The 27147-nt window shown below is 58.1% G+C and overlaps 1 protein-coding gene across 4 annotated transcripts in view; it reads left to right on the top strand.

Annotated features, from left to right (window-relative positions):
* Positions 1-27138, top strand: part of EVL (Enah/Vasp-like) — a 144432-nt gene extending 117294 nt beyond the window's left edge. For 3 of the 4 annotated variants that reach the window (XM_055304149.1, XM_055304146.1, XM_055304147.1), the window contains exons 4-14: positions 6406-6469; positions 9828-9895; positions 11548-11777; positions 12459-12580; positions 15508-15568; positions 19300-19363; positions 20946-21012; positions 21103-21165; positions 24683-24749; positions 25107-25164; positions 26965-27138. In XM_055304149.1, coding sequence (XP_055160124.1) covers positions 6406-6469; positions 9828-9895; positions 11548-11777; positions 12459-12580; positions 15508-15568; positions 19300-19363; positions 20946-21012; positions 21103-21165; positions 24683-24749; positions 25107-25164; positions 26965-27002 — 902 coding nt within the window. In that variant the 3' untranslated portion in view covers positions 27003-27138. The remainder of the gene's footprint in view (positions 1-6405; positions 6470-9827; positions 9896-11547; positions 11778-12458; positions 12581-15507; positions 15569-19299; positions 19364-20945; positions 21013-21102; positions 21166-24682; positions 24750-25106; positions 25165-26964) is intronic. The other variant, XM_055304150.1, reaches the window with a different exon arrangement.
* Positions 27139-27147: the final 9 nt, after the last annotated feature.

Here is a 27147-nt window from a genome sequence, read left to right as displayed (position 1 = left end):
TGTTACACAAGGGTGGCTTTCCCAAAGATGAGTGTACCTCACATTAGAATCCTCTGTCAAATCTTTATGTCAAAGACAGAGCTGTAGAAGCCTTTAGAAAGTACCAGCGCCAGGTGTGCTCACATCCCACCTCACAACAGCCCTGTGAAGGGTGGGATGATCTTTGCCACCCTGCTTGTGGGTCCCACATCCTCCAGGAGTCCCAGGGAGAAGTGCCACTGCTCAGAGATGACCTCAGACCCCCTGGCCCCACTTTGTCCTTTGGTCTGGCTGACACCAGTGCCCCAGGTAGTCATGTGGACTCTCCCTCCGGTAACCCCAGCCTCTGTGGTGTGGGGGCCAGCCCCAGCCCCTCTGGCCAGGCTCCTGCATCACCCCTCCAAGATGGGCTCATGGCTGGAGTTTGGCCCAGCCTCAGCCCCATCTAACTTTGTTTTCTCCTCTATCTTCTCCCACCTCCTGACCCCTAAGGATGAATAGTCCTCCTCTGGGTCACCAGCATGTTCTGTAGGAGCAGATGTCTGATGGATCTTAAAGCTGTCTGGAAAGTGGGCCTCAGAGATGGCAGGAAGTCAGCTCCTTCCCCCGAGAAGCATCACTGTCCAGCGGGACGTGGAGCAGACAGGCCCGGCCGGCTGCGAGTATCAGTGTGGGCCTCACCCCCGTGCCCTGCCCCTCGCTCTGTTCAGACAGGCGTCTGCCAGGGCAGGCACAGGCCACCCCCCGCCCGGGCCGGGCCCACACACCGGTCACGTACCAGCACCCTGCTTCTCCCCACCTTTGTTTGCTGTTCCACCTCACATTTCCCTTTTTCTCGTTCACATGTCTGTAGTGCCGACAGGTTCTCTATTGTAACTTTGGCAACACTTATCTGAGATGCATGAGGATGAGGGTTGTCTTCATTGAAGCCCCAAACCAACGCCCATCCTCAGCAAGCTGTGACATGGAGGCCAGCGTCAGGAGCCCCTTGGCCTCAGCAGGTCCCCTCACCTGCCAGAGACACCACCACACCTTATACAGGGCTGTGGTGGGACCGACTGGGCGGTGCAGGCAGGCATGGAGGCTGGCAGAGAGGACTGCTCTGTGAGTGGGGAGCCTTCCTAAAAGCACCAGCAGCCCGACTGGTATAAAGGACCGTTTGAGTGTGCAAGGATGCAGGCAGGCCTGTGATTAGCAAGAGATGTTGGACTCGGAGGAGAGGCCAACCAGAGAATTTGTTTTTTTTTTTTTTTTTTTTTAAGGGGGCTCCACACTCAGCACAGAGCCCAGCACAGAGATCTTCACACAGCCTGAGCGGAGATCAAGAGTCAGATGCTTAACCGACTGAGCCACCCAGGCACCCCAGGAATTTGCTTTTAGTACTAATAAAAAAGAAAAGTTTCCAGGCCTTTATGGTTTACAGAGTACTTTTTCATGCAGTCTGTTTATTCTTCACAGCAGCTTTGTGAGGTGCCACTATTGGCTTTAGAAGTCATATTTACATTTATTTTATAGGCAAGGAGGCCCAGCTGACAGGTGTGGGCCCAAGCCCTGGCCAGGCCTTCTCCCTCCCAACCCTGGGCCATCTCCCTGCCTGCCTGCCCAGATCAGTACCTTGTGGGGACAAGGCAGATAAACATGATCTCCCCAAACGAGTGTCTGGCCTACGTTTCCACAGAGGGGTGTCAGCACACAGTTATGTGCAGAGCCGAGGGGGTTCTGTGCCGAAGAGCACATCAAACACAGAGCCCTGTGACAAAGGCTGGGTCCTGCTGCCAGCTCAGTCCTAGTTATGGCAAGGGATAGTTGGCCAGGAAACCCTCCCTTGACCAGCCTCCTCTCTGAACAAGCCTGAATTTAGGGATCGCTTGTGTTTCTGTGGCTTATCTCTTAAGGGATTTTTATTTTCATCTGAGTGAGTTCAGCCCCATCCCTTCACCTGTGGTCACGAATTCCCTCTAACCATCCCACCTCAATTCAGCAAAACATACCAAGTGTCTGGTGTGAGCTGGGTGCTATGCACGGGGTGATGAGTAAGAGATATGGTCTCTGCCCTCAAGCAGCCCAAGACCTCATAGGGAAGAGAAGAGTGCTTGCAAACTATATTAATAATATTAGTGAGAAAGCTGTGCTGTGACAAGCCCTTGCATATCAAGCAGTGAGGAGTGTGAGGATATAAGAAGGCTTCCTGGATGAGGTGACTGGCGTTGAGCCTTGCAGACAGCACCCCAGGTAGACTGAGTGCCCCAGCCAAGGACAGAGAGGTGGGGAGCACAGCATGTGGTCAGTTGAGGGAGCAGATGTGAAAGGTCTGCTGCAGAGGTGGGGCTGGAAGCAGCAGCTACCGGGTAAGCTGGAGTCCTCTTCTACCAAGTGTAGCCCCAACCCCCTGGGGGGTCAGGCTTGTGTTTGCCACCGATCATGGAGGCGGTGATGTGTGTGGAAGAGGGGCAGGAAGCAAGGGGAGAGGGTGGAGACAGAGGGTCCCGTCAGTCCAGGAGAGAGATGCCGAGGCAGGCATGTGGGCATGGAGAGGCGGGTGGGCTCCGTCGGGCTCTTGCACAATGCTGCAGTAAGAGTTGATCACCAACTGGAAGTAGGAGGCCGAGGAGGGCGGGGGAGCCAGGGGTCCCCCCTACCCCTCTCACCAGGATCCTGAAGGCGAGGGCATGGCTGACCTGAGACGACTCCATGGCAGGAGTCTCTGCATGGCCTCCACCTTGGCTTCCAGTTGCACCACAGGGACTACCCAGAAATAACTCGGCTCTGGGACACATGGGAGTGATTAACAGCCACCCAGTGTTCCCACCCCGGGATTTCCCACTGAGAAAGCTCCTGCAAATGGGCTGTGCCAGGGCTTTCCCAAGGAATCCTAGACAGCTCAGGAGGAGAAATCCTCCCCCCTGCCCTCCTCCCTGCTCTGCCACTGGGGCCAGTGGGGGAATAGGCCAGGAGTAAGGAAGGAGACAGTGGGAACCTCATGGCTGCTGCAGATACCCCGTGTGACACTCCCAGGCCCTTTCCCGGGCCGCAGCTCCCACCTCTGAGACAAAGGGACCGTGCTTCCTAACATTAAGGATCCTTGTAGTTCAAAACAGACTAACATTTTCTTGGTTTGAGAAGAATGGAACGCCTTATACAGCCAAGCCTTTTCTCTTCCTCCTTTGCAGTGTCTAAAATTCCAACTGTCTAGTGTTTTGTTTTTTTGTAAGATTTTACTGATTTATTTATGAGAGACACAGAGGCAGAGACATGGGTAGAGGCAGAAGCAGGCTCCTTGCAGGGAGCCCGATGTGGGACTCAGTCCCAGGACCCTGGGATCACGACCTGAGCCGAAGGCAAACACTCAACCACTGAGCCATTTGGGCGTCCCCCAACTGTCTAGTTTTGAAATATGCCTGCAGTGTAGGGGCCAGAGCCCCCTGGGAACAGCCAGGTTCCTGTCCAACATCCTACACCCTCTGAAGGAATTGGCTGGCTGAAGGTGTTGGGAGGAAGTCCGGCCCAACAGGTCTTGTGCTGAGGGTCACCAGCACAAGACCACCACAGACCACTGTGGAGGCCATCTGCTGCCATCTAGGGTCCTAACAATGGGATGGGAAAGAGTCCCAGTGACCGAGGCCAGACCAGGCCAGCAGACACACAGATGTCTGAGCTGTTAGCAGAGCTCAAGCATCACATGACCTCAGTGCTAGGAGAGCCTAGCTCGGATAAGGATGGGCTCTAGTCCTTAGACCACGTGCTAGACAGGGTCTCTGGGACGGGCTCAACCCTGGAAGAAGGGCGACTCCAGATTCAGCCAAGGCCAGGCCCTGAGGTGAGGCAGAGCAGCTGCCCCTGATTCCCAGAATGGGGTGAGGAGGGGAGGCTGAGATGTCTCAAATCCTTCCTGCCTCAGCCAGGACAAGTGGGTAGAGGCATAGACCCTCTGGGTGGGGGTCAGAGGACACCTGTCCAACCTGTGGCCCTGGAGAGCCAGCCTGCCACCCTGCCACCTTCATTCTTCACTCTTAAGCTGGTCTCAGTCCGACCCCATGGTGTGATTGAACGGAAGGGAGAGTGGCCTTATGCAGGTCAATTGAGTCTGGCTCTGCCACTTGCTGTCTGTGAGACCCAGAGCAAGTCATTTCCCCTTTCAGGCCACCTCACCCATTACAGTTCCACTCAGTGGCTGACAGGGTTGCGAGAATGAAGGTGAATTTCAATTAAATTAGGAAAGTGGGGACCCCTAGGTGGCTCAGCAGTTGAGCGTCTGCCTTGGGCTCAGGTCATGATCCTGGGGTCCTGGGATCGAGTCCCACATCAGGCTCCCTGCATGGAGCCTGCTTCTCCCTCAGCTCATGTCTCTGCCTCTCTCTTTCTCTCTCTCATGAATAAATAAATAAATCTTTTTAAAACAATTTAGGAAAGTGCCTGGACTCTGCCGTATAGCAGAGATCTGCTCCCACTCCTACTTCCTGAGAACAAGGAGGAAGGAGCGCTAGCACCTGGGTCTTCCCTGTAGGAGAGAAAGAGCCCCATCAAGGATTTGTTGTTTATTTGTTTGTTTTTAAGATTTTATTTATTTACTGGAGAGAGAGCACACACGAGTGAGGTGAGGGGCAGAGGGAGAGGCAGGGACCCTGATGTGGGACTCAATCCCAGGACCCCAGGATCACGACCTGAACCGAAGGCAGATGCCCAACTGACTGAGCCACCCAGGTGCCCCAAGGATGTGTTTTAAATTTTCAAAAGTCTGTGCTGAACATGTTACTTAAAGTCAGAAAAACCAATTTCTATTAAAAAGATCAAAATTATATGTTAAATTATTTAATTTTTAAAACGTGTTTAGAGTTGGAGAAAGAAAGCTGAGATTGATCTGATGCCTATCGTGTGCCAGGCCGCCACGCGAGGTATTTACAAGTCATGTCTGTAAAAGCACTTAGGCACCTTCTCTCCTGCCCATCATGAGAGAGCAGCAGAAGGCACCAAGCAAGGGCGGGCTCCAGCAGCTTGACCCAGGGAAGCATTTTTCCCTGAGTGCTGGAGGGCACTCTCCTCCCACCAAGCAGAAGGCCCACTGGCCTCCTCCTTCCCCAGCTGGAACATTCATACTGGGGCCAGGAAAGCAGCAAGACGTGGCTCCCTGAGAACTTGACTAAAGTGGGTACTAGGGCCCAGGACAGCAAGGTCTAGAGACTGCTGAACATGGAAGCTCGCTCAGGGCACGGAAAGATTTGACCCATGTTGTGTCCCTCCTGGTGGTAGAGACAGGGTCTTTGAGGTGGGCAAGTTTAAGACCTCTGTGGAAGCAAGCATGTGGTCGTGGTCACGTGGAGGTAGTGGCTTCCTTTGCTGGGATTGGGCAGCAGTAGCTGCCTGGGAGGCACACAGGAGACTCCTGCATGGGCAGGAGACTGCCCTACAATCAGATGATCCATTTTGGCTTTGAGATTCTGTTGTTCTCTGTCCCCAGCTGTGCCCCAGATCCAGGGACCACCTGCCAGTCCTTCTGCAGCTCAAAGCACTTGTGGGAGAAGCCTTGCACACACTGTGGGCTTTGCTGTGGGCTAACTGTGGCTGCCCCTTTGTCCTAGAGGGGAGACAAGCTCCTTCCCCATGTAGTCAGTGAGGTCGGACCAGCCTGCCCAGGGTCCCTCCCTGTCACTGTGACTCTGTGCAGTTCCTCAATGACATCTGAGCTGGCAAAGAGAAGGGAACAATCAGCTCTTTCTCAGTTTAGGGCAGAAGCCTGCCTTTTCTTGCACGTGTGGCACAGCACCAGCCCCCATCTGAACATAGGGTGCACGCAGCAGACCTGGACTGCTCTGGGCCCTGCCTTCAGAGTCCAGGGCAAGGGTGTGGCCTGGAAGGCCCTGTCCGTGATAGCCTCTGCCATCTGTGCCTCACTGTGTCCTTCCCACCCACAGCTGCAGGCTCCTAGATGCAGACAGGAGGGCCCCGCATCGTGGTGAGGAGCCCGGGCTGCGGCCCCACCAGACCAGGTGTGAAATCCCTGGCTCTGACACTGAACCCACTGAACCCTCTGCTCCAAAGGCAGGACAGAATGGATCTCCTGGGTTTGGTGATGCTGAGCACACTGGTGATTTTAGTTGGAACGGCTTGGTGGGATGTGGAGAGGCCCGAGACAGTGAAGAAGTAAGGACACGGCAAGTGTGTGCAGTGTGAAAGGGAAGGAGAGAGGGTTCAGTAGGTACGTGATGGACTCTGAGCCACGCGACCAATGTTGTCCTGTACTGGGCTCTGAGAGAAGAACCTCAAGACGGGGAGAGAGAGGTGATTGATGGGACAGGCTAGCGACCCGTTGAAAGGACAGGGACTGCTCCTGTGGGCCAGGAGGGCAGAGACGGGGAGAGCTCCAGGTTGCTTTGCCAGGGCCTTCCTTCTCCACTAACCACTGTGCTTCTGTGCTTCTCTGCCCCACAGGCCCCTCCACCCAGCGTCAGGTGCAGAATGGCCCCTCTCCTGAAGAGATGGACATCCAGAGAAGGTAATCCCCCAGCCAGGGCCAGTGGCACCCTGCGGCAAGCAGAGGATACGCCTGCAGCTAGGGCCAGGACTCCCAGAGACACACACTAGGGTGGGGACAGGCCAGACCAGAAGGAAGAGGGAGCACGTTCATTGTGGCTTTGCCAGAGCGAGGAAGGGAACGTGCGGTCTCATGGAGCCCTCCGGTCTGCAGCATCCTGGGTGCTGTTCACTTATCTCACTCAGCCCTCCCACGTGTGTTAGGAGGTGGTTGTCATGCTGTGGAGGGGTTCAGTGATGTGACCAAGGCCACGCTGCTGGAGATAGGCAGGCCGACCTACCCAGGGCTGCCCGCCACTCCCTACTGGCTGCCTTGGGCGGGTGCCAGAGCCTCTCAGGAGGATCTTGACCCCGGCCCACTCACCTCCCAGTTGAGACTAAGATGGACAAAGGTGGTGAATGCCCTTCAGCGGCTGCAGCTGCTCTCCAACTGGCCGGGGCCGGGTTGTCCTCATTTGCCAGGCCGTGGAGGAGGCAGCTCCCATGGGATGTGAGCCTTGAATGACACCCACCCCCACTCCAAGGAGCTTTTTTTTTTTTTTTAAGATTTTATTTTTCTTATTTATTCATGAGAGACACAGAGAGAGGGAGAGGGAGAGGCAGAGACACAGGCAGAAGCAGGCTCCATGCAGGAAGCCAGACGTGGGACTCGATCTGGGGTCTCCTGGATCACACCCTGGGCTGAAGGCGGCGATAAACCACTGAGCCACCCAGGGATCCCCTCCAAGGAGCTTCTAAAGCACTCAGACTGGGAGGAGGGGCCAGTACCATTGTCCTGAACTTACAGAAGAGTTCGTGGTGGCCAAAGAGGGAGCAGCCACCCCAGGTCACGTTGCCAGGAAAGGCAGGGCCAGGGCGTGTACCCGGCCTACCATCGCCTCGGCAGGGGCTCTGCGTCTCTGAGAGGCTCTGCATCGGGCTCTGTGGGAGCTGTGCCCAGGACGAGGGCCGGGTGCAGGCCTTCCCCACCCAGGTTCTTGGACGACGGGCTGAGCCGGGGGCCTGCAGCTAGCCTCATGTGGAATCTTGGGCTGGGAGTTGGGGAGGCCCCATCCCCACCCCTCAGCTGGCTGGGAGGATCTCCAGGGCCCTCCTTCCTCTAGCCTTTCCCCCACCCTGAGGACTGAAGGCCATAGCTGGTAACCTCTGAGTGCCTTCTGGCCCACGGGGTGCTCTGTAACCCTGGGCACCTTCCTGCTCTAGGCCTGTTACCCATTGGAACATAACAGTGGTATTCCTCACCCTGCCCACCTCAAAGAAATAAAGATGGGACTGTGCTTCTAGACTGCCTATGGACAGGAGACTCCTTTTATCAATTCCCACGGGTCTCTTGATTCCATGGGCCTGTCTTCCGGACCCCTCAAGAATACAGCATGTTGTTGCCTGTGAAGGGCTTTTACAGGCTTTGGTTCGTTTTACTTCTCACACTAACCTTCCAAGGCTCCTCTTACTGGTACCATCCCTTACATAAGCCTGGAGAGTGGAAAGGACTTATCCAAGGTAACGAGCAGTTAGAGGCAGCACCAGGATCGGCCCCCGCTCAGCCCTCTGCTGGGTCTCGGGGCTGCTTCCACCCTGAGAAGGTGGACTCAGGAATGATGTACAGGGCAGAGCTCTCAGAACTGGTTACACACCAGCCTGCATTACCTTGCCCCACCACGGAAGGCCAGCATTCCTTCGGAGGCCACCTACAATCCGCGCTCCGTGGGCTGGAGCGCCCCCTGGAGGCCTGCGACCTGCAGGAGTCAGCACCGGCCACAGGGCCACGACCTGCTCCTCTGTCCCTGCCGGTCACCTCACACCGAGGGAGGCCCAGGGGAGAGATGACTTCCGTGGGGGCCCAACACGAGGTGGTGACTCTAAGCCCAGGAACCTTGTACCCTCTCACAAACAGGGTCTGAAATCCACACCTGATTTTTGAGGACTTCCAAGTGCCTTCATTTTACCAGGGGCAGCTAAGCATACGGATCCTGCTGGGAAGTTGGAGTTTTGGGTGATGTGTCAGCATCTTGGATAGAGAAGCTGATGCAGGCACTGTTGGGAGCTTTTCAAACACCTTTTGTGCCAGAAGGGTCTTTACCGTGATTTCATAGGGATCACACATAGCCCTTCTAAGAGCCCCCTGAACATGTGTTGTGGTGCTTCTGCAGAGAAGCCGATGTCTGGGGAAGGGGTGTGACTTGCCCACAGTAACAAAGCTTTGATCCCAGAACAGGAGCCCAGAAAGCTCGCTACCTCTGAATGGTCTTTGCAGTAAACTCTGGATCCCCTCTGGAAAAGGTGCTGTGTCATTGACCTTTCTTGAAGATGAAGGCAGCTGTATTTATTCCTTCCTGTGTGTATCTGTTGCTTCACAAAGCACTTACTGAGCAGCTGCTACGTGCCAGGCATGGTTCCAGCACCAGAGAAGCATCAGCTCACTGAAAACTGAGGGTGCAGTGCAGACCCATGGCCAGCAGCTTCCCACTCTGCCGCTGCCCTTCGTGGCCAGGGCAGAAACCATGGCCTGCCTCTAGCACGCTTTCCCATTGAGCCCAGAGTAGGTGTGAGAACGTCCCTCACCCTGTGCTTCATCAGCAGAGCTAATTAAAGGTGGTTTGAACCAGTTAAAGCCTTGCTGCTCTCCGGAGTCTGCATGACTTCTGCCTCGACATCTCAGTCCCGGATTCTGTAGAAATATTCGTGGGTTGGTCTCCTCACTCGACCAGCCTTCAAGAGCACCAAGGTCACTCTGCCTTAAGGACCCAGGATGCTAGTGCCCACTGAGGCACACACAGCATCACACTGCAGCCTACCAGATGGCTCTCTGATGCAGGCCTGGCCTGCAGCTAGATCTGGGGTAAAAAGAATGAGGACATGTCGGCTTAGTGTCCCTTCTCTTGGCAACCAACAATGCCTAAAAATCGTTCCAGGAAACATAGTCATTTGTATTAAGAATGGGTGACCCTTAGGTCAGGTCTGCTGAGGTTCTAGGCCCCCCAAAAGCTAGATGAACATGTCCAGCCTGGGGAAAAGCTTGGTCACTCAGCCAGATGGTCGCCCCAGCCTTCATGAGATTGTTCAAGGGTACTGCCAGCACTCAGCTGTTCGGGGACCTGGAACCAGTCACATGCCCCACCTCCCTTCAGTGAGGACAGCGAGCCTGGCAGGCGGGGCCAGGGTGGAGGGGGCGAGCTCACCGCTGAGGCCCCCAGCCCCGGGCATGCAGTGACTCTCAGGGAGTGCCAGTGAAACCCAACTCTGCAGCCCAGGCTTCCAGACACAGAGCCACATTGTTCTCAGCTCTGAGAAGTCAGACCTGCTCTGCTGTTGTTTTTCAGACAAGTGATGGAGCAGCAGCACCAGCAACAGCGTCAGGAGTCTCTAGAGAGAAGAACTTCAGCCACAGGTGAGAGGCCCTGTGGGGCCTGTTTCTCTAGCTGCTCCCGGCTCCTTTACTGGGCACCTCTGGCCCTCCATGAAGAGCTGCTGGTTGCATAGATCTCCCTGTGTGATAGTCCCATGAAAGCAGGGGGACAAGAGAACAGCTCGGGGAAGAGGATCAGTTCAGCTCTGTCCGGCCCTCGCCACCAGCCTCTGGTCCCCAGCACTCAGTGCCTGAGCAGATGCTCGGTGGGCATAGCCTGTGTCTCTGGCACCTTGCTAAGGGTTAGGAACACAGCAGTCAACAAGGCAGAGACAGCCCCAGCTCAGCGTCCTGTCAGGGACATCCTGTCAGGGAGCCCCTGTCAGGGTAACACTGAAGCATCACAGTGCACGCAGGGCGACTAAGTCAGTGCGAGGCGTACCTGCCCCGGGAGTCAGGAGCCCTGCAGACAAGGTGCAGTATCGTCCTAAGCATTGACCAGAACTGAGCACAGTAAGGCCAGAGGTTCCCTGAAGAGTGACGATGCTGGTTAGTGAGCACAGGACTTCCCGGCTCAGCGAGCGCTTTCAGATCCTTTGTTTTACGTACTTCCCTCCAACGCCCTGCGCAGTAAGCGGGTGGATGGTGGATTTTCACTGATGAGAAAAACCAAGCACCAGCCTCTGCCCAGTGGCAAGAGCACCCCCACCTCATGCAAATGCTAGCTGGTAGCACCCCCCGCTCCGCTAGACCTCCGGTGGGCCCCCCCCCGCCCGTCCTGTGTCAGCCCTGCCCGTCACTCCTGCCTGTCACAGCTGGCCCCCAGGTGCAGAGGCCTGGTGCCCACAGCACTCCTGGCCCCTCTTCCTACTCTTTCAGTGCCTCTTGCACTTCCCTTCCTCTTTTTCCTTCTTCGACCTCACTCCTCCTATACCAGACTTGACTCCTCATCTGTCACCGTCCTGGCACGGTGGCCACTTCCCTGCAGTTTGGGCTCTGAGGTCAGAGCCCCCCCTTCTGTATGCCAGGGTGGCACATGTGCCTGGTCCCAGTAGCACGTGTCATTCTGCCGCAGTTGTAGATGTGCATTTATCTGTGACTCGTTCCCTGCTTGCCCACGAGGCCATGAGCAGGGAGCCTGTGGCTGCTTTCCCCAGCACCTGCTACTGTGCTGGGCACACGAGGGAGGCTCAGTGAGCGCTGGGTGGAGGGCTGTTCAGATGGTGGACAGAGGACTGCTCAGCACTGCCCCCTCACATAGGCCCCCAACGGCCCTGAGACCACAGTTACCTGCTACAGTCCCCAGAGGCCTTGGGTCAGTCACAGCTGCATCTCAGAGACCAAAAGGGCTGGTCCCTGGGGTGGTGCTAGGTACAGAGAAGGACAAAGAGATACAATTTGTGCCACCAAAGCCCTTCATCTCCCATGGGCAGACCATGATTAGAGCAAGAGAAAGTTAGCTGAGCTCAACAGATGTTCACTATGTGACACTGTAAGTCCAACCAAGCCCCAGAATGCTGGGGAGACCAGCATAGGGAGGGAAGGGACCAGGGCTAGGCGCATCCCTTGGGGGCTTCCTGGAAGAAGCAGCCTTGAGCTGATCCCTCAGAGGAGCAGGCTTCCCTCTGTTGCTCCACCCAGGGAAGTAGCCGCGGGGGACTAGGGACTGACTAAGCCCCACTCTTGCATTTCAGGACCCATCCTCCCACCGGGGCACCCCTCATCTGCAGCCAGTGCCCCCCTCTCATGTAGCGGACCCCCGCCCCCGCCCCCACCCCCTGTCCCACCTCCACCCACGGGGGCCACCCCCCCACCCCCACCCCCACTGCCAGCCGGAGGAGCACAGGGTGCCAGCCACGACGAGAGCTCCGTGTCCGGCCTGGCTGCCGCCTTGGCTGGGGCCAAGCTGAGGAGAGTCCAGCGGGTAAGCGTCCACGGGTACAGACGGGCCGGGCCCCTAACTGCCCCCATGTATAAGACCCCAGGAAAGCCCTCCAGAGTAGACACCATCTGTGCCACCCGGCACTGTGCCAGTCACAAGATGCTGTCAGTTTCTAACCTCCCTCACGCTGACCGTCATAGGCAGGGCAAGAAGCATCCCCTTGCAGATGAGGGGACCAAGGCACAGGCATGGAAGCACTTTGCCCACCGTGTGGCGGTCAACTGCAGGGTTCCGACTCAGACCCAGGTCTCCTGGATCTGGGTCCCTCTCACTTCCCACACCAATCCTAGATGTCAGCAGTGCCATGCCCCGTGGCCTGTCCCAGCACCTCTGCAGTGACCTGGAAGGGGGATCGGCCATGGGGCAGCTGAGTGGCTGTGACTCTGACAGCATCTCTGACACTGCCTCTCCTTCCCTTCATGTCTACACCCACCTTAGCAAGGGTACTGACATGAGCCAGCAGTGCTGGGCAGCGACCAGCCAGTCCTGTTCCCTTGCTGGACTCTGGCTTGGTCCCCTGTGGAACTGGGGGGATGAGCCTCGAGAGCCGTGGTCCTCCTTGCCACCATCATAGGAATCCCATCCACTCTTACATGTGCCCCCTCCCCCTCCAGTGGCATCCCCCCCAAGACCCCAGACTAATGCTACCTCCTTACCTCCTAGCCAGAAGATGCCTCTGGAGGCTCCAGCCCCAGCGGGACCTCCAAGTCTGACGCCAACCGGGCGAGCAGTGGGGGTGGAGGAGGAGGCCTCATGGAAGAAATGAACAAGCTGCTGGCCAAGAGGTGGGTGTTCAGGCCCCCCAGACCCAACTACTTGTCAGGGACTTCCTGCTCCTCAGCATCAGAGCATAGCCCTTGCCCAGTCCCAGGGCCCACTGTCACCTGGGCTCAGCCAAGCAGAGAACTTTAATCAAGTTCCTCTCCTCGAGGGCTCACCCTGAGGCATCAAGCCCAGAGGAGTCGTCTCAGCTCTCAGCTCCTCCTGACCTCACTGATTGACGCAGCTTCCATGTACCAACCTCACCCTAAGCAGGGGGAAATTTGGAGCTAATCTTAGACATTGGTTCGGGGGGGAAGAGGCTCCTTCCTCACACTTAAGATCCCAGCATAAATGAGATGCCTCAGTGCTGGAGCCACTCAGTCTACCAGGGCAAATGCGTGCTGCGGGACCAGTCCTACAGGGACCATTGTGGAGGACACAGGGAAGGCATTCTGAAGCAGAGGAGCCCAGAGGGCACCACCCTGGGAGTTCCACCCACGTCCTGGCTGAGTGCTGGGGCCGCGGGCCTAGTCATTTCCTTCTCTACCACACTAGCAGGTGTGGCTCCAGCTTGCCCAAGGCCATCAGCCTGTCCCTGTGCCACACAGTGACTCCCCAGCTGGAGAGGCCAGGCAGGCAGACCTTATAAACGTGGCACAGCAGCAGGAATGTGCTGACATAGGTTGCCAATGCCATGGCTCCCCTGGGCACCAGAGCAGGGGGCTCAGGGGCAGACCTCAACCATCAGAATGTTCCTTCTTGTCCACGAAGCAGCATCCGAGCCCGCTCCAACAGTGATACCCACCCCCCAACCTCTTCTCACTCTCTGGGTACGTCCCCTGTCCTCCAAGCGGGCTCACCCTGAGTGAGAACTGGGCTGGGGGATCACCTCACTAAGTGCACACAGCTCTGAGAGGATGAAGTGGGAAACCTAGGCCCCCAGAGTGCGGGTCATTGGGCTTTGCAGCAAGGGCAGAGCCAGCATTTCCTGCCCAGGGCCTCTGCACACATGGCAAGGGACAGGAGAAGGAGCCTGCTGTGAGTGGCAGAAAGAGCCGTGAGGCTGAGTACCTACGGCACACAAGGTAACCAAGAACAGGGACAGACTGTGAGCAGTTGTCACACAACAGAATGGAGGCTTGCAGGGTGATATGGCTACCCACCAGTGCAAGCCACTCCCTGGGGAAAGCCAGGAGGGCTCCAAAGGGGAGGTTCCACATGCGCACGGCCCAGAAGGAGGAGAACACATGCCCAGGCAGAGGCGAGTGGGCAGTGTTACAATACTGGGAAGGCTGAGATAGCCGCTGGGCCTAGAGCCCAGGGCGTGGAGGAGTGACAAAGGTCAGGCTGCAAGAGATAGCCTTGTTTGCAGGCACGTCGGGCTCCATCTCACAGAGGTGAACAGAGCCTTGGGTAAAAATAGATGTTTTTTGAAAAGAAAATACACTTTCTCCAAGTCCAAAAGCAGTGCATCAACAATAACAAGTAGGCCTAGCTGGTTCAGACCAAATGCAGAGGAAGTTCCTGAGGACAGGAAAAGGCTGGTGTCACCAGGAGCCCGTGAGACGCCCAGATGCTGGCGGGACAGCCGAGGCCCTGCCAAGAACAAGCATGAGTGCACCCCGCCCGCACACCCCGCCTGCACGGTTCAGCGAGGCACTCTTGGAAGCACGGAGTTTCGGCCTCTGCCTGGCCTCTCTCCCAGCGGCAGGGGGCACAGGCGGGAAAGTCCGCACGGCCAAGAGCCCTCCCAGGACTGGCATGCCTGCCTGCTCTGTGTCTTTAGAAAATGAAAGCTTGGCTCTGGGGGGAGACAGTGTCATAGAGCAAAGTGGCAGTGGGGAGCCCAGCCAGGGGGCCACCGTTGTCCAGGAAGAGGGGCTGCCGGCTGGTGCTGGGTATCAGCAGGAAGACAGGACAGACGTGAAATACCAGGCAGAGGCAGAACTGGCTCTACTCTTTTTTTTTTTTCTTTAATATTTTTGTGTATTTACTTGAGAGAGGGAACATGAACCGGGGGAAGGGCAGAGGGAGAAGCAGACTCCCTGCCGAGCACGAAGCCCCACGCAGGACTCGATCTGAGGACCCTGGGATCGTGACCTGAGCTAAAGGAGACACGTCACTGAACCACCCAGGCGCCCCCAGAACTGGCTCTGCTCTTGTGAGGAAGAGGTTGGTGGGGAGGATTCCCTGGGGGTGTCTCTCGGCTGTGACAGCCTCAGCCTCGCAGAGCTGAGGAGCCCCGAGGGCATACTCTGAGGAATACGGAGGGGTGTGTAGCTCAGGGCGTCAGCCAGACGTTCGCCACTGAGGAGGCCAAAACACAGGTGGGCTTTAGGGGCTAAGAGAAGGGGTCCATGCAAGTGGGGAGCAGGCAGGTTGACCAGAGGGCATCAGCTGCAGCTCTCTGGGATCCTCCCCTTTCTGAGCAGCGGCAGACTCAGCGGTGATCAGGGAAGGCACCGCGGCAGGACTGAGTTCTGAGGCAGGACGAGGTACTTCTGCCTCCTACGAGGCAGTGGGATTCACTTACCAAAGCCAGTCAGGCTGAAGACAGAATGCTCACTCAGCCCCGACCTGTGACCCAGGGGCACCTCTCCCCATCCCACGTGCCTGGCCTTGAGCATCCTGGGGGAAGAGCTGCCACCCACCCAAGCCCAGGCCCCTGGGAACCTAGACAGGGTGCAAATCAACTTCTTCTAGCCCTCAGGTGCTGTAAACAGACACAGGAATGTTCCCCAACCCCTGCCCAGACCAGTTTTGTGTCCAGGGTCATGCAACGAGCACAGAAGCCCTGGGCATTCAACAAGGCATTGCCTCCTTCACACCAAACAGGGTTCAGATCCCCACCACAGGTTCCTCTGAGGACCAGGCTGTGTCCAGCAGAGGCATCTGGGTCAGCGTGAAAATCTTCAGGAGCTGATTTGCACCTTCTTCCTCCTTGTGTTAGGAGAAAAGCAGCTTCCCAAACAGACAAGCCGGCTGATAAAAAGGAAGACGAAAGCCAAGCGGTAAGCAGACCCCAGCCCTCGCCACCCTGGGCGCTCGCCAGTGGGAGATGCCAGGCCTTTGAGGCACTGATGTGCGCCTGGTTTGGACATACTTGTGATAGAAACTTCACCAGGTGTTTCACAGGATGGACAAGAGAGTTTGGGGTGGGGGGGTGCAGAAGAGCCTGCCAAGCACTCGGTCTGGCCCTCCCCACACTCTGGGCAGCAGGCCTGGGCTCTCTGAGCATCCAACAGGCCCTGCTTTGCCCTGGAGGTCACAACTTCACGAGGTTGGATAAAAGGCTGAGAAGCAGGATCCAGCCCAGGAGTCCCGTGAGGGAAAAGCCTGCAGGCCTGCAGTCAGAGTGCACTCGCAGTAGGTGACGTCTGCTGGAAGACTGGGGCAGTTTATGTTCTCAAATTATTTCTAAAAAGATTCCACTTGAGTCCATCGATTCCACTAGGAGCTGCAGGTGAGCTGAGCAGAGGACCCTGGAGCCCAATCTGGCCATACGGGCTCCAAGCATCTGCTTCTACTTGGGGTGGCTGACTTTCCCTCTGTGTTAAGCTTTTCTTACAAAAATAGGCCCCTGGTGCAGTGGCTGATCTTAGACCCTAACTATAAGGGGTGTACAGTTTGCATCTCAGGGGTAGGAGCCAGGACAAGTATAACCAGCAGGTTGGTTGCTGCCTTATGTGCCTCCATCAGCAGGCTGGGCTCATCTGGGATAACACCCCCTCCCCGCCCCCGCTCTGGCCCTGCCAACCGGGTTTCCCTTTCTCTGACCCTCATGCCTGGGCACATGCAGTCCTTCGGCCCCTCCAGCCAGCTTCTCCTCATCTCTGTGTAAACATGGCTCCCCCCAAAATAGCATCCCAGACCCCCAGGCTAAGTGAGGCTGCCCACTGCTTGATCCCTAGCCCTGTGCACGCACTTGTGCTCATTCAGATGCACTCTGTCCTGCTGGTACTAGGCCCTGGGAGGACCAGGCTGGTGTACCGCTCCCTGGAGTTGGCCCAGCTAACGCCCCACGCATTTCTACAATTGCAGGGCTGTCACAGGAACCAAAAGCCTGTGGTCTCGCTTTGCGTTCCTGAATCAGCGCTGGCTTTTCCAGGCAACTGCAGGGCCACCTAGCCCTGTCCAGAACCCTCGACATACCCCAGTCCCCGGCTCTGAGAAGAGTGGATTCAAATCCCAGGCACTTCTGGGAGAACCCTTCCACTCCAAGTGGGAGTTCTCATCTTCTGACCCCCATTCTTTCTTTCCTTTTAGAATATGCATCCGGGTCACTGCTGGCTCAGCTTGCTGTGGTCCCACGCACAGTCAGGAGCCCCCCACACGCCCAGGGCCAGCCTCCCCACAGAGCAGGAGCTGAGAGAGCCCCCCAAGCACCAGAGCAAGCACGCTGCGGGCCAGGGCTCTCCTGTTCTGTACTGCTCAGTGTTTTCCAAAGTCTCTTCACTGAACCTGTAGTAGGTTCAATAACAAATGGCAAACAAGCAGGTGTTATTTAAAAGAGGGAAAAAGCCCCAAATGTGGAGTTGGGGGTGGAGCTGGCTTGCTGGCCAGGAGTGGGAAGGTGCCCCGGAGGTGTGGAATGCTCTCCTTCCCAGCTCGGAGGGGAAGCAGAACTTCCCTTTGTAGAGGGAGCATTTCTTTGAATTATTAGTGAAATAATAATAGGATGGCATGGGAGAAAAACTTGTAATGTTTCAGTTATCCTAGTTTCACCCTGGCCTCCGTTCTTGCCTGTTTCCTTCGGGTCCCCATGCACATGTGCTAATGCACGTGATTTCAGTTATTCCGCTCTGAGATGAGAGGCCCGAGGAGATTCCTCCCAATACCAGAGCCCAGCACATTCTCTTGTTTCTAGACCAGAGGCTCTCAGGATTCGCCTGCTCACCCCGCAGGTATCTAGGTGCTTCCTGGTGGGTGCCAGATCTGTTCACAATCTAAGAACAAGTGGCTCTTACAGGTTCACATTGTAGGAGGGCGGGTGCTGGGGGGCCTCCTGCTTAGAGCGCTGAGCCCGGTGTCCTGACCCTGGAGGTGGCCATGGGGCCCCAGTCCTTCCACCCCAAGCCTCTGATGGACCAGAGAGGAAGGAAGCAGAGAGCTGACAGGATGCGGCATGGGCAGCAAGAGAAGGTAGTTCTTGGCTTCGGGTCAGAATTACACCAGTTCAGCCTCGGCAGGGCGGTTGGCTGTCCCTGGTCAGTGCTCCACATGGCAGTTGTGCATGTTGCTTAATAAAAGCAGAGGAATTATTATTACTTAGTAAATACCACCTTCCCAAGAATATAAAATTTTTCTAAAGTACAGGTGTGCAACAAACGTCAGCTTTTATTACTTCTGAATTAATTTGAGTCATTCACCTCCTTTATTTGCGTGTCACCATGGACATCCCCCAGGCAGAGCAGACACGCATTTGCTGGGGTCTGTAGTGCCCCCACCATGGGCTAGGTGCTGTATGTGTGCGGGGGGTCCAGAGCCGATAGGATGTGACCACTGTCCTCAAGGGAAAGGACACAGTGAGCAAAGAAAGTGCTGAGGGCAAAGAGAGAGGGAGCAGCAGGGGCCCTGGGGGAGAGGGAGAAGTCCTAAAACATGCCTAGAGCCTCCAAGAGAAGTGACATTTACCCAGAGCTTTAAATGGTGAGCGGAGTTTGCAGGGAAGACACAGTGGACGGTGCTAGCGGGGACGGAGGCAGAGGCACAGAGTGGTGTGGGACACACCCACTGCTGGGCAGCAAGAGACGGCCCTGCTCTGGGTTCCGCCCGGCCCACTGGTCAACCCTGCCTCTCCCGGCAGGTGGGTACTTTTAGCAGAGGGGCACTGAGGACAGAGCTAGGTTCTAGAGCTCACTTAGGCAGCAACACTGAGGAACTTGTGGACTGGTTGGAGGAGAGAGAGCATGGGTTCTTACCACATCCTCCTCTCTTGGTAAAAGAGAGTGAGCAGGGTCTTCCACAACCAGGACATGGGCCGTGCCCTGGGCAGCCCAGCCCTGCAGCAGCCTGCCTGCACACCCCCCTCTAGGGTTCCCTAACATCTGGTCCTCACAGCGGCCCATGGAGATGTGAGAAGGGAGGTTGCTTCCGTGGTCCTGCCCGGCTACTCCCGCAGGCAGCAGAAGGGGCCCAGTGGACAGTGGGGCAGAAACTCCCCTGGGGCTCAGGCCGTGCTTGTGCTCATAAGGAGTTGGCCAGGTGGGCTCACAGGGGACTCAGTAATGGGCAGGGCTTGTCGCCAGCCCCAAAGATTGTCTGCCCACTCTACAGGAGCCCATGTCTCTCCCTGCGGCCTTCTCCTTCCCTGACTGTCCATGGGCCAGCCCTACTCCCCACCAAGATTGGGGGGTTTCACGTGTTAATGATAATTTTCATTGTCTTGCTGATTGTCAAAGTAATATGTGCTCCTTAGAAAATGCGAGAAACTGACGTGTCCTCGTGACCCGGTCAGAGGCACCCTGCTCTTGCCCCGACTGGCTTTCCTATGCAGACTCTTAGGGCAGCCTTTTTCTTTTTTTTCTTTTTTTTCTTTTTTTTAATTTATTCATGATAGACACAGAGAGAGAGAGAGGGGGGGGCAGAGACACAGGCAGAGGGAGAAGCAGGCTCCATGCCAGGAGCCCAACGCGGGACCCGATCCCAGGACCCCAGGATTGCGCCCTGGGCCAAAGGCAGGCACTAAACCACTGAGCCACCCAGGGATCCCCCAGGGCAGCGTTTTTCTTTATCGTTTCAGGAAGAGTCGAGCACCTCTCCATCTCCTGGGACCCGAGCAGCCAGCCAGCCACCTAACTCCTCAGGTGAGGGGCGCCGTCCTGCCCTGCAACAGGCACAAGGTCTTAGAGCAGGAGGGGCCCCCTCCAGGCAGATGACTCAACCCAACCATCTCACTGTACAGATGAGCTGTGAGGGCCAGTGAGGTGGCATTAGCTGGTCTCCCTGACACCCGAAAGCCCTGAGCCTCCACACTGATGCAGAGCAGATGCTGGTGTGGCCACCTGTGCCGACAGCCCAAGGGCATCAGAGCTGGCCAGACCATAACCCCCCATCCAGCCCTCTCATTTCCCACACAGAGACAAGGAGGGCATTGCGTCTGGGGTTCAGGTTCCTGGCCTCAGGCCAGGGCTCTGAGGAGGATTACGGACCTGCCACACTCCTGTCTCCCTGTGAAACGCCAGCTGTGGCAGGTATAACAGGGATCACCCATGAGTCTTGCTCGTTGTGGTGCTCAAAGAAAGTCTACCAGGCGATGCTTCCAAAGTTATGCGTTAGAGGAAAAACAGTCCCAGCCCTGCTCAGAAGCCCCGTGTGAGCCCCAGGATGCGAGCCCCAGGGTACAGAGATGGAGTTAGGACAGTTCCTGGAGGCTGCAGGGTGGGAAGAAGCCATTGTGCTTGGTCAGTCGTTCAACAAACATTTGTTCAGCATCTGCTCCACACCGGGCCTGTACTCCCAAACAAGTAGGAGAGACAGAGGGGAACCCCGCTAGCCCCCCTCAGCAGAGGGAGGCTCTGACCAGTTGTTGCACCAGCCTCTGGTCCTGCCACTCTGCTGGTGTGGCTGCCTGCCTGCCCCGTGAGACTGCCGCTGTGTCCTCTTCTCCTGAGAGCTGCCACCATGGATTCTTGGTGAATGACTCCATGAACACTGCACACCCCAGTGAATGGTTCTATTTCCCAGTTTAGGAGGTGACGTGATTTGCCCAAGGCCCTATGCCTGTGGGCCCAGCATGTGCCCTGGAGTGTGGCTTTGGGGACACTCTCCTCACACCCATTGGGTGGCTTCCCTGCTTCCTCTAGGGATTTTCTCCTGCCTCTACGCTCATCCTGCAAAGTCTAGGAATTCAATTCAGTCCAAAAATCTCTTGAAGTAAAATGAAACATTAATTTAACACCACTTAAAAGAGAAAATGGAAAAAGAAAGTAGCTTTGAGGGCCGGGGCAGGAAGGGGCCGGCTGCAGGGTGCAGGGGAGACAAGCGGTCTCTGGGCAGCAGGTGTATACGTGGCCCTCAGGCTGACCTGAGAGCATCCCGGCTAGGGCTCCCTCTGTACCCCCCCAGCCCTTTGCTGGAGTCATGACTCAACTCTGGGAGTCACGATTGAGAGGCTCCCCCATCAAGATGAAACCCAGCTGTGGTGAGAGGACTCAGAACCAGGCCACAAGTCAAGGTCAACCAGGTCGAGGGAATGGGAGCTGTGTCCTGAATGGGGAGACTGGGAACGAGGGGCCAGGCTTCAGCTCCACCTGCAGCAGCCCTTCCTGATGGGGTAGCTCTTCACCCTCAGCACTGGGGGGCCCCCTGCCTGGGATTGTGGGGGGAACGTGGCCGCCGAGAGGTCTCCCAGCTCTGAGGCTCCCTGTCTACGGTATGAATTGACAGAGACTGGCCGGAAGCCCTGGGAGCGGAGCAACTCGGTGGAGAAGCCTGTGTCCTCGCTGCTGTCCAGGTGAGCTGCCCCACGAGGCGGCACTGCGAGTCCGGCGGGCCACGGCGGGCGGCGGGCCAATTCACATGTCTGTTTCATTCCGTGCCGTAGAACCCCGTCTGTGGCCAAGAGCCCCGAAGCTAAGAGCCCCCTTCAGGCGCAGCCTCACTCTAGGTACCGAACAACCCCGTCTCGGGGGCCTCCTCTGTCCCCTGCCCGTGACTAACACTCCCAAACCTGCCCCCTGTCCTGTCACCTAACAGTTTGCTCTGGGAAAGGGTGGGCCTGTTCCCTCAGACCTGGGGAAGGCAGGGCTGGAGGGACGCAGATGTGAGGGACTGTGCACGCCTACTCTGGCTGTCCCCTCCCAGAGGGAGAGACTGGGGCCTGGGGAGGTAGTGAGGCAAGGCTGACATCGGACTCCCATGACAGTGCTCCGGGCTCGCTGTGACATCGGGCAAGCCGGTGGCCCCTCCCGGCCCCCCCTCCTCGATCCCGTAAAGAGGTCTGTGAGCCCTTGCGTCTTGTGACAGCGATTAGTGGGCAACAGCTGGACACAGTCCCACAGCTCAACTGATCCCGGGACCGGCCGGCACCCTTCCTCCTTCCCCTCCCTCCTCTGCCCACAGCACACAGCCGTCCTCCCCCAGGGAGACCATATTTCCCAGACCAAAAGCTGGTGTGCATAGCAGGATGGAATGTTCAAAGCTGAGGTGTCCCCAAAAGTGAGAGGCAAACAGCCCCCTAGTCACCGGAGCCGAGCGCGGCCTAAAGCTGCAGGTCTCTGGAACCCGTACTAGGAAAGGTCGCCACTGCCCGGCACAGACTGCAGGGGAGCCGCTCTCAGAGCAGTAGCAGTGGAGCGAGCCTGTCGGGGAGGGCCCTGGCCTGGCTCCTGCCGGAGCGCTGAGGACAGACGCGGCCCCCAGGAGTGAGGTCTCGGGTCAGCCAGGTTCTGAGCTGGGTCCTGCAGGTCCCTGCTGCAAGGAGCCCATTTTCTGTTGGGAAGGCCCATGCACGAGGCGGCCGTGTGTTTGAGAGGTGCTGTGTGGAACACAGAGGGTCGCATGGCAGACCATGCTGGGGACCGAGGTGCTCTAGCACAGGGGCTGGGACAGGCCTCTCAGAGGTGGCATTTGAGTTGACCTGCATGAGGAGGAGCCTGCCCTACAAAGAGCGTGGGGACAGTCTTCCGAGCTGGAGAAGATGGTAAGTGCTGAGGCCCTGTCACCAACCTGGCAGTTCACAGAACAGGAAGCTGGCCAGCGTGGCTAGCAGGTGGCAGCAGGTGGGGAGGGGTCAGCAGGGGTCACATGGCTGGAGGGCTGGGCTGCATTCTGTATGTGCTCACCGTGGTGGACCAACACTCTCTCTCTGGCTGTGAGGGGGCCGGAGCCAAAGGAGGGGCCCCCGGGAGGAGGAAGGAGGTGAGGTGGCCAGGGGTGCGCTTGTGGCCCCCCAGCACTTCCTGCGGGTGGAGCATGGTGGGCTGCCAAGTGTTCCCACTTGGGATGGGGCTCTCCAGCTCTGAGACCAGTGTGCTCTCCAGTTCCACGGAGGGCTCCGAAGGGGGCAGGCGGCAGCAGTCTGCCTCGGGTGACCCCGGGGGAGCTGTCAGGTGTGCATGTGGGAGAACCGAGGCCCCGACAGGTGAAGCAGTTTGTCCAGGTGGCCCCAGAAATGGCTGCTGGAACAGGCCCCGACCCCACAGACGGACGTGTGGGCCAGGGGTCTCAGGCTGCACCTCCTTCCCCACCAGGATCCAAAGCTATTTAGACTCCTTCAGAACCACACTGGCCTCTCTCCAGTTCAGCCAGGAGAGGAGCAGGAGCATGTTCTTCTTGGATTTCTTTTTTTTTTTTTTTTAAGGTTTTATTTATTGAGAGAGAGCACAAGAGCAGGGGGGAGAGGCAGAGGGAGAAGCAGACTCCCCGCTGAGCTGGGAGCCCCACGCAGGGTTCGATCCCAGGACCCTGAGACCATGACCTGAGCCAAAGGCAGCCACTTCACCAACTGAGCCCCTCCTTTTTTTTTTTTTTTTTTTTTATTCCAGGTTTAGGTATTATACCCCTAGATTTATTCAGGGGTTGGTTTTCTCAGCTTTTTAAAAATATAGTTGACATCCAACATCGTCTGAGTGTGATGTGTGCAACACGGCGACCGATGTCTGTGTGATCTGTGTCTGAGAGATGTCTGTGAGATGCTCACCGTGATGAGGTTAGCGGACACAGCCACCGCTCGGGGTCAAGATCCGTGTCTTAGCCGCCTCTAGGGTGCCACACCATGCGCTCAGCTGTGGCCACCTTGCTGCGCATTAGATCCCAGAACTCACGACTACACCCGGAGGCGTGTGCCCTTTGACCTCCTTCACCCGCCCCCCGCGGACACCTATCGGCCGGTTCCTGTGGGCTCGCCTTCCCGAGATTCCGCAGCGCAGTGAGACCAGCAGTGCTTGTCTTCCTCTGCCTGCTGATCCACCCAGCGTCGTACCCTCGGGGCATCCTGGCGTCCCTGTTGTCACTCGGGCAGGACTCGGTTTTTAGGGCCGGGTGCACTGCATCTTCTTCGTCCGTCTGTCAGCAGACGGTACTTCCACGGCGAGGCCACTGTCAGTAACGTTGCCGTGACCCGGGGGGCCCTGCCTTCAGGACCGCAGTCTTCCTTCCTTCAGACACCCCCAGCAGCAGCTCCGGCCTGGGTTGTCGTGGGCCCTCCCTGCTGCCCGAGGTGGCCGCCCACACACACTGCGGCTGCCCAGCCTGCCCTGTCCCTAGAGAGGAGCCCCTCACAGCCATGCTGGCCCTGCCGGGTCACGTGTGTGTCCACCATCCGTCACCTCCGTGGTCCTCACAGCCGGCTCGGGCCACACCACTTCCCTGGTCCCGCAGGCTCCAGCCGCCATTCTCTCCACGGGAGATGAGTGGGCTTCAGAAAGTGGGCCCCTCCGCCCCCACTGCCCTGTTCTAAAGAGGCTGAGTGCCCGGATGAGCATTTTGTAGAGATTTTCCAGGGATGGTTCCCATGCAAGAGACACTAACTATCGAACTAGCTAACCTTAGTTCAGCAGCGTTTCAAAGGACAGTCCGTGTGACCGAGACCCCTTTGCCTGAGAAGAGCAACACCACATCCAAGGACGTTTCCTGAAAAAAAAGTTACACGCTAGGACCAGTTCCCAGCGCCAGGGAGGTTGGTTTGTTGGAAGCAGATGCTGTTGGGATGAGTGTTTACTGTGTGATTTTTGTGACTTTGCATCCTACGTAAAGTCCTCGTCACTGGTTTCCCCGAGCCTCGGTTTAGGCAGGGACAGATCCCTCACCAACGAGGAGCTTGCCGGTGTCTGCTGTCCAGAGCGGGCAGTGCGACTGGAACAGTGACCGTGGCATTGCCACGTCTGTGTACGAGCTCTCACGTCCCCACACAGCCCCTTCGTTGTACCCCGCGGTTGGGAAGGCTGGCCACGGTGTTCATGAGACCCTCTTGAGGTGGAGACGTGCCACTACTTTCAGGGTAGCTTAAGGCTGGCCAGGCGTAAAAGCAAAAGCTTCTGATAGGAAGAGGGCAGTGCTTGGCGCCCGGGCCTCGGCCCTGCGCTTGGAGGCCCTGGCACACCCGCCTGCCTTATCTGTCCCCGCGTGGCGGGTGCCCTCCAGGACCTGCTGCCCTCCTTACCGCACCCTGCCACCCTCTCCAGGATGAAGCCGGTGGGGAGCGTGAATGACGTGGCCTTGGATGCCTTAGATTTGGATCGGATGAAACAGGTGAGTGTGATCTTTCCTGAGAGGCTGTGCAGGAGCCAGAGGCTGGGACCCTCTCTTGTCCACGCGGGCAGGCAGGGTGGCCAGAGGTCTGTCGGGGCGCCCACGCTCAGCACTGGGCCCCCAACCCCATCAGCAGCAGAGAAGCCTCCCTCTGCCCTTCTGGACCCCCCAGCCTGCTCTGGGGCCGCCCCTGGCTTCTGCAGCGGGACTTGGGGTGGGGTGCCGTCTCCCATTCACTCCGACCTTGCCCTGTGGGGACGCTAATGAGACGCGTCCTTGGGACACACCGCCCCTGGCAAAGCCAGCTTCCTCCACTCTGTTTCCTGTCCCTTCACTTTGAAGCTCTGCTCCCTACAGGAGATCCTCGAGGAGGTAGTCCGAGAGCTCCACAAAGTGAAGGAGGAAATCATCGACGGTGAGTGGAGGGCCTGCCCCGGGACGTCACCCAGGGTCCCTGCGGGGCGGCGGGGCGGCCCGCCCCCTGGGCTGCGAGACAGCAGAGCCGTGCTGGCCCAGCAGGGAGACCATCCTGGGCCCAGACGCCCAAGGTCCCATGGCCACGGTTCCGTCCCTCCTGCTGATCACATCACCCCCGTTCTGTGGTCAAGCAAACTGAGGCTCAGTTAAGTGACTTGCCCAAGATATGTATGTTCCTGGTGGGGTGACAGCTAGATCTGCACTCACCCGGCTTCCTCCCTGGGGTGAACATGTGAGAGTGTGGACCGGGAGAGTGATCCGAGGATGCGTTCCTGAGCAAGACCACTGAAGCAGCCTCAACGGTGATCCTTGGCTGCCTCAGCATCTGTGCACTCAGACCGCCGTCCCTGAGTCTCCCACCTTTGATCACCGGGTTTGGGTTAGGAGGGCGGCTGCTGCCTTCCTGGGGGTGGGGGTGGGGGGGTAACGGACACCAAGAAGCTCCAGGACGACCTGTGGGTCTGACACAGTTCCCAGCGGGCCTGGCCTTGGGCAGGGAGGGCAGGCATGTGTCTCCCGCTCCAAGTGTTGAGTGTCGGGCTCCCGAGGGCAGGGCCCTTGTAGTGGATCACATCCGTCCTTCCGGTTCCTGCCAGAGCCTTTGATACACTGGCTCAGGTCCCAAGCCAGAGGAAGAGGAGAGGTTCAGGCAGAGCCGGCTGGCCCCGGGAGCAAGCAGAGAGGCGCAGCTTGAGCCCCCCCCCCCCCCCACCGAGCCTGGGCCTGGCCCCTGAGGCAGCAGAGGGGACCCGGGCAATGAGCTAAAAGGGGTGGGGGCTGGTGGCAGGCGGCTGGAGAGAGGGGAGGCCAGGATGGGAGCCTGCGTGTGGGGCCAGAGATCCAACCCCCTGCCCCGAGCTGTGAGCGCCGCGCCCTGTCCTTGCCCCAGCCCAGAACTGGTGTTCCTGTTTGTCCAGTCCCCCCACAGGCCTGGGATGGGCAGATAAGGAGTTAATGAATGAAGAGCGAGGCTGAGCGGGGAGCCAGAGAGGACACAGGCCAACTATTAACTCCACTTTATTGCTGGGGGCCCCGTCAGGGAGGGGCCGCCAGCTGGCCCCGGGGCCAGAGCCCGTGGGCGCCAGAGCGGGGTTGCACAGCCAGCCTGACTGCAGGGCACCCGGCAAGGCTGGAGGCTGGACGGGGAGGGGGTGCCGCAGGCCAGGCCCGGGGGGAAGCTGCCTCGAGGGTGGGCCTCCCCTGAGGCCGGGGCAGCACGGGCCGGGCCAGGGCTCCGAGGAGCATCCTCTGGTTGGATGAGTGCCCAGCACTTGGCTCTTTTGGCTCCAGGCCCGGGGGCGAGCGGGGTCTGTCCCCAGCGTCGTGGTGAAATCTGTCCCCACACTGCGGTGTCTGTGTCCACGTGGTACTAAACGCTCTCCCCCAAGTGTGGGGAGAGGGGTGGGGTTACGGGGGGTGGGGAGAAGACGAGAGGCAGCACTGCCAGGACAGTCCCCCTGCTCAAGGCCCAGCGCTACCTGCTGCCGCTGCCGGAACCAGGGGCCACCTGCCCGAGCGGCTCACAGGCCCGCACCGGCTCGGGGTGGCAGGCAGGTCGGGTCGCCCGCAGGGCTGTGCTGTCGCCCCAGGGTCTGCGCCGGAGCCCGCTGCCTGGGGACCCCTGGGTGTGGCGCCCAGGACACGGGGCCGGGCACAGCCCAGAGTCCCCCCGGGGGCGCGGGGACAGGGCGCCAGAGAACCAGCAGGCCCGCCCTGAGCCTCCCTGTCCGCCCCGCAGCCATCAGGCAGGAGCTGAGCGGGATCAGCACCTCGTAACGGCCTGGCCCCGCCGCCGAGACGCCAGGCCCGCGACGGCGGGGGACGGCGCACGCAAGCTCGCGCTGGAGCCGGAGGGGCTTCGTTTCAAAGTCTTAACCTGTGATGAAATATTAAAATGAGGAAACAAGTTCAACTTCTGGAT

This window comes from Nyctereutes procyonoides, unplaced genomic scaffold, assembly GCF_905146905.1.
Source record: "Nyctereutes procyonoides isolate TBG_1078 unplaced genomic scaffold, NYPRO_anot_genome, whole genome shotgun sequence".
NCBI lineage: Eukaryota > Metazoa > Chordata > Mammalia > Carnivora > Canidae > Nyctereutes > Nyctereutes procyonoides.
The sequence above is the reverse complement of the archived record's forward strand: the minus strand, read 5'-3'. Positions and strand labels throughout refer to the sequence as shown.